The following is a 14,764-nucleotide window of genomic DNA, read 5'->3' on the forward strand; positions in this document are numbered from 1 at the left end:
CCCCCTCATACCTACCTCTTGAAGAGGAACCCACTCCAGATCATCAGAAAACTGTCTTCAACACCATCATTAACCTCATCAACTCTGGAGAACTCTCATTCACTGCCACCAGATTCAAAGTTCTCTTGCCCTGCACTGCTCACTTCTACCTCCTATCCAAGACCCACAAACCTGATTGTCCATGTAGACCCATTGTCTCTGCCTGCTCCTGCCCCATTGAACTCTTGTCCTCATGCCTTGACTCCATGCTATCCTTCCCACATACATCCATGACATATCTCATGCTCTCGATCTCCTCACTAACTTTCAATTCCCTGGCCCTGACCGTCTCATTTTCACCATGGATGTCTAGTCCCTATACATTACTATCTGCCATCAAAAAAGGTCTTAAAGCTCTCTGCTTCTTTCCCAATATAAGTTCCCCTCCACCACCACCCTCCTCCGTCTGGCACAACTGGCCCTCACCCTCAACAATTTTTCTTTCCCCTCCTCCCACTTTCTCCAGACTCAAAGAGTAGCATGGACACCCACGTGTGCCCCAGCAATGCCTGCTTTTTCGTTGGCTACGTAGAACAGTCCATGTTCCAAGCCTTTCCCGGTAATACTCCACAACTCTTCCCTCGCTACATTGACAACTTCAACAGTGCTGCTTCATGCACCCATGGTGAACTCGTGAATTTCATCAGCTTCGCCTCCAACTTGTACCTTGTTCTTAAATTCACGTGGTCCATTTCTGACACCTCCCTCCCCTTTCTTCATCTCTCTGTCTCCATCTCTGGTGACAAACTGTCGGTGAACATATTTTATAAACCTACTGATTCCAACAGTTATCTTGACCACCCTGTTTCTGTTAAAAATGTTATTCACCTTTCTCAGTTCCTTCATCTCCTATCTGTTCCCAGGATGCAGCTTCCCTTTCCAGGATATCAGAGATGTCCTCCTCCTTCAAATAATGGGGTTTCCATTGATACTGCCCTCATCCACATCTCCCTCATTTCCTGAATGTCTATGCTCAGCCCATCTCCCACCGCCTTAACAGTCATAGTTACTCTTGTCCTTACTTACCTCCCTAGGAGCCTCCACATCCGGCATATCATTCTCCCTAACTTCTGCCATCTCAAAAAGGATCCTACCAGCAAGCATATCTTTACCTTCCTCTTTTCTCTGCTTTCTGCAAGGAACACTCCCTCCATGAATCCCCTGTCCATTGGTCTAACCCGACTAATCTCCCTGATGGCACTTATCTTTGTAATCGCCCAAAGTGCTTCACCTGCCCATTCATCCCCGCCCTCACCCCCATTCAGGCCACAAAGAATCCTTGGAGAGGAGGCAACACTTCACTTGCGCATCTGCTGGGGTCGTCTATTGTGTCCGGTGCTCCCAGGTTCACCTCTTCTATATTGGTGAGAACTGTTGAAAGATGATAGACCACTTCTTCGAGTACCTCCACTCCATCTACCAAAAGCAGAACTTCCCGATAGTCAAACATTTTAGTTCTGATTCACATTCCCGTTCTGACATGTCAGTCCATGGCCTTCTCTACTGCTGTGATGAGGCCACCGTCAGGGTGGTCGAGCAACACCTTGTATTCCGTCTGAGTAGCCTCCAACCTAATGGCATGAGCATCGATATCTCCTTCTAGTAAAAAAAATTCTCTCCCCCTCCCCTCTTCTCTATTCCCCACTCTGGCCCTTTACCTCTTCTCACCTGCCAATCACTTCCTCCTATGTTCCCTCCTCTTTCCCTTTCTCGATATGGTCCACTCTTCTCTCCTTTCATATTCCTTCCTCTCCAGCCCACGTGGCTTCACCTATCACCTTCTAGCTATCATCCTTCCTGTACCCCCACCTTTTTATTGTGGCATCTTCTCCTTCCTTTCCAGTTCTGAAGAAGGGTCTTGGCCTGAAACATCAACTACTTATTCATTTCCATGGATGCTACTGATTTCCTTCAGCATTTTGTTTTGCTTTGGACTTCCAGCATCTGCAGAAATTCTCGTGTTTATTTCTATCCTTTTTAAGCATTTACTTAACACTGTTTATAATGCATTTGTACTCTTGCTTAACAAAAAAAAATTAGGTTAAAAATTACAATTCGCTCATCTTTTTATGGTGGAAATTCCACTTTTTTTAAAGAATAAACAATATTTTTCTTCTCAGTCTGAAGTTTCTAAAGTTAAGGTTAATGTTGTGTTCTAGATTCTTCCATTATAACAGCATAAGAAATAGGGGTAGGTCATCTGGCCTTTCAAGTGTGTTGTATGATTTATCAAGATCATGGCTGATCTTTACCTCAGTTCCTTTTTTCTGGCACCATCTCGAGTCCCTTAATATTCAGAAATTCCGTGTTATAATGAACTCAATAACTATGCCACCACAGCCCTCTACGGTTGAGAATCATCAAGACTCATTGCTAACTAAGTGAAGGACTTTCTTCTCCAATTTGTTTCATTCATCTATACTCTTCAGAACACAGGCCTAGCAGATATCCTCTCATTCATCTAAAGCTAGAGAATACAGGCAAGTATTGTATTCCTTGTATGACAAACCAACTTTCCCAAGAAGCAAACCAGTGAATCTTCACTTTATGGAAAACATATCCTTAGTTTAGGTAAGGAGACTACAGCTACAGTCTCATCAAGGCCTTAGATATTTGCAATAAGACCTCTTTACTCCTGATTGTGAAGACAAGTGAACCATTTGCTTTCTAATTTCTTGCTTGATCTGCATGGTAACCTTAAGTGACTTGTGAATAAATATATTTACATCGCTTTGTAAACCAGCATTTCCCAGTCCTTCATCATTTAAAAAATACTGTTATTTACTATTCTGCACACTGAAATCTCACTTTTCTACAGTATATTTGATCTCACTTGCCCGTTCACTTAACTTGTCTATATCCTTTTGAAGCCACACTAATCCTCCTCCCTATCTAAAGGCATACTTAGGTACAAATTTTTGCAGTATCTGCTCATCACAGCCTGCCAACGTTATAGAGATCTGTTTATAACCCATTTGCAGTTAGCACTCAGCATCACTGGAAAGAGGAATGGAGTTGCTTTTTCAAATGGAAGATCCTTTGACAGAACTGGGGAAGAGGACCTTTGTTTTACTTTTTTCCCCCAGTTCTGATGAGAGGATCTCTGCCCTCCTGCACTTTTTGTTGTGTTTATTTCTTTTCAGATTTCCAGCATCCCCAGTTTTGTTTTTTTTTGATTTTTTAAAGGCATGTTTATTCCCACTGTTAGTTTTCTGTCTGTTAACCAGTTTTCTGTCCATTGTAATGTTATGTGTTTTAACCTCATTGAACAAATTCCAGTGAGATCTTTATGAAAGGTTTTTGAAAATCTAACTACATGGCATTTATTGGTTTCCTTTTATCTATTCTCTTGTTTGGATACTTGAAAAATTCTAGTAAATTAGATAAACATTTTTTCTTTCATAAATCCCTGTCAACACTTTTCAGTTCAGCTATTCTATTTAAAATATCTATTCTTACTTGCTTCATTATAGATGACATCATTTTTTTTCTCCTACTAATGGTAGACCAACAAAAACAGAATTTCTACTTTGACAAATTTCTTTATCACTTTAAGACATCTCAGTTCAGTCAGCCTTCAGCTACTTTAAAAGGCAAACCATGTGAAACACTCTGGTTCTGTTGGCTGCAAATGTGTGAGATTGAGTGCTGAGCCCACTCCAAAACCCCTTGTTTGTGTGGATGCTGCATGTTTTGTTACCCTGTTACAAATAAGTACCACGAAATAACAGATTGTACACCACATACAATCCCATGATTCAGGACATTTACAAGGACAGGTGTGTAAAATGGGCCCGTAGGAACATTGGGGTCCCAAGTCATCCCAACCACAATCTATTCCAGCTCTTACCATCCGGGAAATGGTACCGCAGCATAAAAGCCAGGACAAACAGGCTTCGGGACAGCTTCTTCCACTGAGCCATCAGACTGATGAACTCACGCTGATTTGAGTGTACTCTATATTACACTGACTGTTCTACTTATTATAACTTATTATAACTTACTATGATTGCACATTGCACATTTAGATGGAGATGTAACGTAAAGATTTTTACTCCTCACGTATGTGAAGGATGTAAGAAACAAAGTCAATTCAATTAAATTCAAGGAATTGCCTTTATAATTCTTAATTTGACTACAAGGTTAGTAAAGAAAAAGCAAAAAAAGAAAAGGGCTCATTTTAATGAAACAGTCAAATGTGCACACGTTGGAGATCAGGATTCCCCCTTCACCGATCCTCCTTTAATCTTCCAAGGCTTCGTCGAATCATGGCCCCGTTCTGGGTCGAGTCCTGCGATGTCTTCTCCCTTTATCTCCCACCGAACAATGGACCCAGCTCACGCCGGTCTCAGGCACACAACACAAAAACACACTCCCTTCATTGGATGGCTCACATTCCAAAGCACCCCTTATCTCTGACCATAACCCAAACACTGCTTCTACAGAAAGACCATTGCATTAGCAGTGAAACTTTTCCCAGAGTGCTACCCCACCAAAATTAGTCATGTCTTCATGACATTGAGATAATTTGTCACCCTTTCATACAAAGCAGAAAGTCTAACCCAGGTGTAAATGGCAGTGACATAGCTCACGAAGGTGATAGGTGCCGCACTCTGTTCCCTGATGCTATATAGGCCAGCCTATCTGGTGGTCTTCTGATTCTTTGAGACCTCCTTACCCCGTCATCTACTTCTTCAGGTTCAGACACTCCTTGGGATACTTCTGATCTACATGGCAAGGCCTCCCCGGGCCTATCACTCGTGCCCTCTGCCACTTGACTGAGCCCCACTTCATCCCTTTCATGGTTCTATTGAAACCCAGTCTTGTCCACAGATAGATCCTCTGATTTCACCTGATGCAGCATGAGAAGGGTTGAGAATATCTTCCTCAATCAGTGGTGAGTTAGCAAAAGGCAGCATATACCACACCCCCATTTCCTCATCCTCTGAGTCCGAATCCCATTCAGGAGCAGGGGCCGGTCTAATCTCTCCTGCTGTTGGTCCTTCAGTTGCTCCGTGTCGCCGCAGAGTCCTCTTACTAGGAGTAGGTTCTGGGTCAACCCACACCTCTTGTCCCAGAAGCAGAACGTGGTTCTGATGGAGAATGTTGACAGGCCCATTTCCATCCTCTGGTTTCACCCGGAATACTGGTACATTTGACATCTGACTCTCCACTACATAGGGCATAGCTGCCCAGGTAGCCTCAGATTCCTTATGAGGACTCAGTCTCCTGGCATGAGTTGGGAGAACCTAACATTTTGATCATACCTCCTTGACTCTGCTTGGCAGCCATGATCTCAGCTAATTCATAATGTTCAGCTCCCTTCTCATATCAGACACATACTTCAGATAAGTCTTTGGTGGTAGGTCTTCCTCGCCAGTCCCAAAACAAAGGTCGATGGGCAACCTCGCCTCACATTCAAACATCAGATAATATGGCGAGTACCCGGTAACTTCATTTCATGTACAGTTGTAGCAGTGGAGCAGATGTCCAATATGTTGACTACACTTGTTCTCCTTACTGATTTCCAAAGCTTGAGCATGTCCAGCAAGGTCTGATTAAAACTCTCGGGCTGGGGATCAAGCTGCAGGTGATAAGGCGTAGTTCTTGACTCCAAGCCTGCTCAGTAACTCATGTATAAGCCCACTCTCGAAATCCCATCCCTGATCACTATATATCCCCCTGGGGAGGCTGTAATAAATGAAATACTTCTCCCATAATACTTTGGCCACCGTGGACACCCTCTGATACTTGGTAGGGAAAGCTTGCGCACATCTGGTGTAGTAATCCGTGCTGACTAAGACATTTGCCATGTTGCTGGCATCTGGCTCTATTGACAGGAAATCCATACACGCCAGGTCAAGGAGCCCGCACTGTCAAACTTTCAACCAATCGCTTTTGTTTTACATCATCAGAGCACTGCCACTCATCTAACAACAGAGAGGACAGCTCCGCCCAAGTCTCATACTCCTCTTCCCCTTTAGGGTGGGCTTTGTTCCTGAGAACAGGCGGAGCCTGCGATAGCTGGGACTTTGAACTTAGGTATTTTTTTCATTTATTCGCCAGGGAGGTAAGGGCCACTACCAACTCAGAATTCTCACTCCTCGCTGGGGGACTCATTAGACATTCCACATCAGACCACTCCTTCCCCTCGCTCCGCAGAAACGAGAGCACCGTGTCTTGAAGTCTCCACCCCAGCTACGGGAGACTCGACTTGCGATTCAGCCCGTTCCCCTACACTCTCCTCCTCCTGGAAAGTATGGACAGCCTACAGGCCCCCCTCTCCAGGGGCCCCAGTAGAACCAGGCAGTTTCACTGCCATTACATCAATGCTAGTCTGGACTAAAACAAAGTCTTTGCCTGCCACTTTATCAAACCTCCAACCCACAATCATAACTTTTCCTACTGCTTTAACAGTACTTAAAATTCAAATTAATAGTTCATCAGGGATTTTAACATTTACCCCACTCAACACGCACGCATTCGTTACCAGTAACCCCATGAATTCGCACCACGGCTCAACTCCAGCAGCATACATAACCATGTACCATAATCACTTTACCCGACAACAGTTTAGCACAGACTTAACACACAACCCACTGGATCAATGCTCAGGACAGTCACACAGCATCAAATGAAATCGATCCCAGACGATACCCCCACAATTGAAACACTCTGATTCCGTGGGCTGCATAAGTCTAAGGAAGACAATCTCCGGCCCCACCAAATGTGTGAGATTGAGGTGTGAGCCCACTCCGAAACCCACTGTTTGTGTGGATGCTGCATGATTTGTTACCCCGTTACAAATAAGTACCATGAAATAACAGACAGTACACCGTATACAATTAAACGATTTGGCTTTATAATTATTTATTTGACTACAGAGTTAGTAAAGAAAAAGGAAGAAAAGGAAAAGGAGCCATTTTAATGAAACAGTCTAATGTGCACAAGCTGGAGCTCACGGTTTCTCCTTTGCCGATCGTCCTTCGAACTCTCTTGGCTTCGTTGAATCATGGCCCTGCTCCTGGTTGAGTCCTACGACCTCTTCTCCCTTTATCTCCCGTCGAACGAAGGACCCAGCTCATCCTGGTGTCAGACACACAACACGAAAACACACTCCCTTCATTGGACAGCTCACATTCCAAAGCACCTGCTATCTCTAACCATAACCCAAACACTGCTTCCATAGAAAGAGCATTGTATTAGCAGCGAATCCTTTCCCAGGATGAAGTTCATGGTAACTTATTCTTAATTAAAGTCCTGGCATTATGCTCTACTTGCTTTTCCTGACATTGGGTGTTTCTGTGAAATGTAGAACCCCATATAAGATCTGACCCCATAAGATCTGATTGCGAAACAGAAGTCTAAGTTTTAATTTGCTTTATCTAATGGTCAACTTTCTAGTTTCCTTTGATTACATTGCTGCACAACTATGTGATTTATCTGCATGGACCCTAAATATCTCTATTTCATCATTGCTGCTTATTTCTTTGTCATAGGGTTTTTAAAATTCATTTTTGGGATCCATGCATCACAGCCAGGACGAACATTTGTTTCCCATCGTTAACTGCTCTTGAGAAAGTGCCGTGAGCTGCTGCCCTGAGCTATTGCTGTTCTTATGGTGAAAGTACTCTCAAAGTGGGCTGGAATTCCAGGATTTAGAACCAAAAACTTGTCTTTCTCTGATCCATTGAAAATGATTTCACAATTCCCTATGTTATTTTGCCATTTGCTAATCCTGCCTTTGTCCCTTGGCAACTTTATACTCTTACCCAGGCAACTTGTTGTGTGTCCTTACATAAATTACATTCTCTTCCTTTAGCCAAATCATTCATATAGTGTAAAGCTGACACCCCAGTATCAAATCTTGGAGACTGACACTTGCTGCATCATATCAATCATGAATGAAAAATTCCAAATGTCTTGATTAATTATGTAAGTAGTATGTTGGGCATCATGCCATCCTGAAGTTTGTCACTGCTGTTTTAAACATGGTCAAGCTGACAAAATGAGCTGAGAAGCAGTAGATGGCAATTATAATGCTGTCAGGCTAGGTTAGATGTTTACTTCCAAATCACTATTCCATCAGAAGATCATGTGGGAGATCATGTGAAGTGGAATGTCCCTTTTGGAACATTAATTATTTCGCATAACACTTTGGAGATCAAATGTCAACCCTGGGGATTTAATAAAAAGTTGTGATCTATATTTCACTTTTTTTTTTGAAAATGCTACTTTGACCATAAAGGAATGGACTGTATTTCAGTCCGTTTTCTCCATGTTACAGACTCAAGCCAATCCAGAAGGTGGAAGGGATGACAAATGGTATGGGAGTTGGACAACAGCAGGCTAGTGGCCTGTCAGATATCAGTGCTCAGGTGCAACAGTATCAACAGTTCTTGGGTGAGTTACTGGATTTGTTTCATATCCTTTGTAGCAGGTTCAAATATAGAGAATTTCGATTGCAGTTCTATGATAGTTGTAAGTGGTAAAATAATAACGATTTCTCTTATGTTCACCTCATCAGTAAAATAAAAATCTTTTGTCCATTTCACTTCCTAACTGGATGTTGGATATTGGATGTTATATGTTGTAATATTCCATTCTCCACACAATTCGAACATGTGTTAGAACACATTGTGGATGGCACGGTAGCACCATGGTTAGCTTAATGCTATTATAGTGCGGTCACTGGGGTTTAATTCCCACCACTGTCATAAGGAGTTTGTACGTTCTCCCCAATGAACACGTGTTTACTATAGTGCTTTGGTTTCCTCCCACACCCCAAAGAGCTATGGGTTAGAAAGTTAATTGTTCACGTATGTATCTCTAAATCGAAATCTATATAAATGTTGTTCAGATGTTTGAGCTTCATAGGAAATGCTCCATATGTGAGCAAGTAGCTGTGGAAATGAAGAATGGAGTATTTGAGGTAGTTTTGATGAACTTTAGTGAAGTACAAATTGCTAAAAATCACTTCATGTACCCATGAACCCTGTTTGAGGTGAAAATCTAGAATATAACAATGGAACAAGGAAAGCAGAAAACGACTTTGTAGTATGAGGATCCAGCACTAATAATAGAGAGGATCACAATAAGAGCTTCATTTGTCACATGTACTGTACATCAAACATACAGTGAAATGTGTCGTTTTGAGTCAATGATCAACACAGTCCAAGGATAGTGCTGTGGGCAATCCTCAAGTGTCATCATGCTTCTGGTGCCAAAATAGCATGCTCACAACTCACTAACCCTGCCTGTACATCTTTGGAATGTGGGAGGAAATTGAAGAGGGATGACACACAGAAGTACGGGATTTAGTGTGGGATCATCAGATTGAAAGAATATGAGAGAGTACTGAGTAAAATGCTTTAATGATTATCTTTATTGTAAATTAACTGTCCCCTTACTAATCTGTTCTGGTAATCAAATTATCAATTATTTTAGATAAGCCTCACTGCACACCTTAGGAAAGCAGGACCACTCTTCCTACTAAGCTGCACAGGTGCCTGGCCATGCAGTAACTGAAATGCTCCCGCCACATGGCCTTTGTTGGTGCACAACTGGAATTTTCTTTTATATAATGCTAATATAATTTTTAAATTATGCAACATTATTGTGCAATGCCCTTTAATTAATTAAGTATTAATTAATATAATCCATAAATTTTCTAAATAATAAATGTATCACAACCTTTACTTTGAAACATTTTAGAGCTTCAACATATTTACATTCTCAGTGTTCCAGGTTGCAGTACTGTTACAAATTGAACAATAAACACAGAATGGAAGTTGGTAAATCATCATTGTTAATAAATCGCCACCCTGCTGAACGCAAACGTGAAAAGTTTTCTTTATTGTACTGTACATTAGTATACCCTTCAATTAATAAATAAAATCAGAATTATGTGTATTTTCAATTTTCAGTTTTCCTGCTCAATGCAATGGTCGGTCTGTGCAGCTGTAAAAAAAAAGGGAATTTTTGCTTTCTAGTTTTTGAATCAGCATTGTCAATGTTTTTCCTTTAGATCTAAATGAATTTCATAAAGTTGCATCCAACTTCTAAGTTCCACAATGTCATTGTTATTTATCACCTCCATGATTTCAACTGAGGCTACGTCCACACTAGACCGGATAATTTTGAAAACGACAATTTTGCGTATAAACGAGAGGCGTCCACACTAGACGTTTTTAAAAATAACCTCTGTCCACATTAAAACAGATATTTGGGCAAATCTCCTCCTACTGGGCATGCGCAGGACACACAGAAAACAAGCGAAGAGGAAACGGTATACTAGGTGTGCGTTTGTCCAGTTACAGACTAGAAAAACTTAAAAGGAAATTGCCAAACGAAAGACTTGGTGCGCGTTTGTCCAGAAACGTTTCCTACAGCCACAGTCTCTTCACTGATGAAAGGGACGACAGCTACAACTAAATGCAATAAGGCTTGTTACTGGGCAAAAGTGAAATTTGCTGTTACCTCATTTGTTTGCCTTTACTTTTGCCATGTCTTTGTGTATTATTTTGCTGTATTTAACATGTGCAATAAAACGAGTTACTGGGCAAAAGTGACAATTGCATCTATTGAATGTTTGCACCAGCACTACATTAATAAAGCACCTTCTTAAATGTATAAAACATGTTTGCATCAGTGTTCTCTTGTATTTCCATACAATGTTACATTAGGCTGTTACACATCTATTTGTCAGATATTATTGTGTTGGAGGTTGCGTTCAAGAAAACAATGAAATGCTGCACTGCCGCTACCGTTTGTTCCCGCACGTCATGACAGCGGTTTTAAAAATACCCTGTACACACTACGCCAGATATTAGGTGTTTTCAGATTTATTCACTCTGGAGAGTGTTTCTGAAAATCTCCGTTTTCAGGGGAGGAAAATGCCGTTTCAGTGTGGATGGAGGGTCAAAATGAAGAGAAAAAGCTCGGGTTACAGATTTATCTGGTCTAGTGTGGACGTAACCTGAATCCATTCTGTAAGTGACAGAAAACAATGCAACAGATTTATAGTTCATACAAATTCTTTATATTCCTTTCCAATTAGATGTTTCACCTAACTGAATTAAAATATCTACTGAATTTGTGGATTTGAAATTGACATGTTCTATTACTAGAACACAAATATGCAACCACAGAACTGTAAAATTAACATTTGCATCCCAATGTCCAAGAAACATTTAGTTTCTTATTTTAGTGCTTGGTAATTTGATAGTAAGTAGTCTACCTTGTTTTCACATTCTTCATTGTGTAATGTTTTACAGATGCCTCTCGGGCTCTACCAGAGTTTGTTGAAATTGGCTTACAGGGAAAGACATTACCAGATGGTATCACTATTGAACACATCAAAGCTTTCCAGCACCTTTATCGGGAGCACTGTGAGGTGTTGTTATTTTTGTAATACATCTAATTAATATCACAAGTTTGTATAGCAAACTTAACAGTTGAAGTTTGTATGATACCCTTCTGTTTTGGGGAGAAGACCTGTCCAGTCTATCCATCCATTCATTTCATTCTATATCCAGCACACTAGTGTTTATCCTGTGTTTGAACTTCATCCCAATCTCCTTCATCTAACTCTTTTGACATATGCAGCCAAATGAAGTTTGAATGATTTATACTATGGAGTAACAAAGCTTTGTAAACCTGTACTTGAACATGCTATAAACATTTTTTATTAGTTATGTGTTTATCAAGCATCCTTCAAGTGCTTACTAGCTGTTTTACTTGGGTGTGTGTTAAGTGAAGAATGGTTTAAATATCAACAATGGGGATGTATTTTTAATGAACCATCAAGACAAGTAGTGCAATATATGACCATTTAGATACTGTGGACTGTGTGGACCCAGCGTATACCACTCAGTCTGTAATATTCTGGATGGCACAGAATGTTTTTTTAATAAAATTATTTTAGAGGGAGATGCTAAAAGGCCTGTGATAACTGAGCCACTGGTCAACTGTGGTTAGTTTAAGTCAGCCATGAAGGAGATTATTAAGATTGGGAATCAGCAAGCATATTAGGCAGGGAGTTTGGTGAGAGCACTAGGGATTGCCACTGAGATGGAGGCATTATTGAATCCATTTCTTGGAAAATGCAACAAAAAATGCCAGGGAAACTTTAGCTTAGAGAATGCCAAGCCACGGATAATAACAGCTGAGTAGGAAGGTTGAGCAGTGTAAAACTATGGAATAAAGACTTAAATGATTAGAGTGGCTGAGAGAAATGAAAGGAAAAGGGAGTGTGAAAAGAAGAGAAGGATATAGGAAGGATAAAAAAAAGAAAACAAAGAAGTAAATAAATAGAATGTAAAACTAGAAATAGTCCCAGGTCCAGAGCAGCAGACAAAATATGCATGCAAATATATTCACAGAAGAGTTGCAATGGCCTGGTTGGGTAGAAGTTATTGGGATGCATTTTGTATGTCTTGAGTAAACACAGGGAATAAAAGCCACAAAAGTGGAGTGTGTGCAGAACTGAATCACAGGACCTGTGGAATAAAGCTGATGGAACTGGAGTGAATAATGAAAGTAATAGATCTAGTTAAAATTAATGTGTTTGTATTTGTTAATCACATTACAAGCTAAATTACTTATTAAATAATAAGCATTTTTAATTTATACTCTCTTTCCATCTCTGTAGGCAATATTGGATGTGATGGTAAACCTACAGTTTACATTAGTTGAAACCTTGTGGAAGACATTTTGGCGATACAATTCTTCCCAGTCTAGTGATGGCTCAGCATTATCAGTGTGAGTGACAGTGAACAATCCTCGGGGGTATGGAATTCTAGAAATGATCGAAAAGAGCCAGCGTGAATGACTGGAGGATGTTGGTGTGTTGTTTTAGGCAGGCGTGAAAAAATAAGCACTTCACAATCCAACTGTTAAGCACTTTTAATCAGATTTTTAGAACTTTTAATGTTTTGAAATCAAAAGGAAAGCTAATAAAGGTTGAGTAATTATTAGAATTGCCCTGTAGCATGACCTGTCTTTGCCCTCTTCTTTTGCAGTCATGATGAAGCTGAGAAACGTCTCCCCAAATCATGCCTTGTTGTACTTTGTAAGTATGAGCCCTCCCTGAAGTGGACGAAATACTGTGATAACATGCTTTACCAAGGTCTTGTGGAGATCCTTATCCCAGATGTCTTACGGCCTATCCCGAGTGAGTATTTTCAAGAAAGATAAATAATTTGTCAAATTTGTGTTTATCGTCATATGCAAAAGTACAAGTATGACAGGTGCAATGAAAAACTGAATTGAAACAGCATCATAGCACAAAGTTCACAAGAAAAACATAAATATAAATAAAACAATTTTTATAAGAAAGAGCACAATTGGAACAATAGAAATAAAGTCCATTTTCGTACAAAGTGGTCATAGTGTTGCTAAAGTGTAGTGATTAGGTTTGTGTCAGTTCATTCAAGAAACAAATGGTTGAAGGGAAGTAGTTGTTCTTGAATCGGGTGGTGTGGGGCTTGAGGCTTCCTCCTGCCCAGTAGCTGTGAATTTTATTTAGTAAATATTTGTGAATATTTATTTAGGATTCTCATTGGAATTTTGCATTCAGTAGCTACTGTTCATAGTGAAATGATTATCCACTCTTAATTAAAATTAATTTATTTTCAGGTGCCTTGACTCAAGCAATTCGGAATTTTGCAAAAAGTTTGGAAAGTTGGTTAACCAATGCTATGATGAATGTGCCTGAAGAAATGGTTCGTGTGAAGGTATGGCAGGTTTCTGAGATCTCTCCTATGTAACTTTATGCAAAAGAAACTGTGGTTGAAATTACTAACACTCATCAGTGTTATTATTTAAAAATTCAAGTTTAATTGTCATTCAACCATCCATGAATACTGCCAATCGAAACAACGTTACTCTGGGGCCAAGGTGCAAAACACAGTACCAACAGTCACTCACAGGACAAGGCACATACAGGACATATAAAATATCAGTGGAATACAGTCACACATAAAATATGCTCCAAGACCCTGAGTCCATGAATGTTGCAGCAGTCTGTAGTCAAACACAATACAGCTTGTCTTCTGTTGAGCAAATTCTGGAGGGGCAGCACTGACTCCAGCTTGGATGCCACACCATACTGCTTCCAGTACAGTGCACCGACTCCAATGCCTCTCTCTTGGACGACTGTAATCAGTCAGCACTGTGGCTTGAGGCTGTTCTCGGCACGACTGAGGTCACATATCTCCTCTGCCGTCCGCCAATAGATCAGTGAATTAGATTTGCAGCATTCCACAGTACCAATGTCCAACAGGACCTTTTGGTCACAAGAAAAGCGACAAAGATATCATTCGCTGTTAGACCGCACATTGACTCCTCCAATGCCTCTCTGGCACAGGTAGCAACACAATCCACAGCAAGAACAGCTCCTTCATTTTCTCCGCCAATGAGCGGATGGAATAAAGTTTGACTAATACAAGTGTAACACCCTGGGAAAGGTTTCACTGCTAATGTAATAGTCTTTCTGTGAAAGCAGTGTTTGGGTTATAGTTAGCGATAGCGGGTACTTTGGAATGTGAGCCGTCCAATGAAGGGAGTGTGTTTTCGTGGTGTGTGTCTGACACTGGGGTGAGCTGGGTCCATTGTTCAGCGGGAGATAAAGGGAGAAGTCACCGGAGAGAACAGGTCATAGGACTCGACCCGGAGGAGGACCATGATTCGACAAAGCCCTGGGAGATCAAAGGACGATCGGCAA

At 40.8% G+C, this 14,764-nt stretch overlaps 1 protein-coding gene across 7 annotated transcripts in view; it reads left to right on the forward strand.

The window, feature by feature from the left end:
* LOC134339478 (MHC class II regulatory factor RFX1-like) overlaps positions 1–14,764 on the forward strand; it is a 197,211-nt gene that overhangs the window by 144,530 nt on the left and 37,917 nt on the right. For 5 of the 7 annotated variants that reach the window (XM_063036020.1, XM_063036027.1, XM_063036026.1 and 2 more), the window contains 5 exons: positions 8,306–8,442; positions 11,316–11,434; positions 12,692–12,801; positions 13,062–13,213; positions 13,678–13,775. In XM_063036020.1, coding sequence (XP_062892090.1) covers positions 8,306–8,442; positions 11,316–11,434; positions 12,692–12,801; positions 13,062–13,213; positions 13,678–13,775 — 616 coding nt within the window. The remainder of the gene's footprint in view (positions 1–8,305; positions 8,443–11,315; positions 11,435–12,691; positions 12,802–13,061; positions 13,214–13,677; positions 13,776–14,764) is intronic. The other 2 variants (XM_063036022.1, XM_063036028.1) reach the window with 1 other exon arrangement.

This window comes from Mobula hypostoma, chromosome 29 (genome assembly GCF_963921235.1).
Source record: "Mobula hypostoma chromosome 29, sMobHyp1.1, whole genome shotgun sequence".
NCBI classification, from domain to species: Eukaryota; Metazoa; Chordata; class Chondrichthyes; order Myliobatiformes; family Myliobatidae; genus Mobula; species Mobula hypostoma.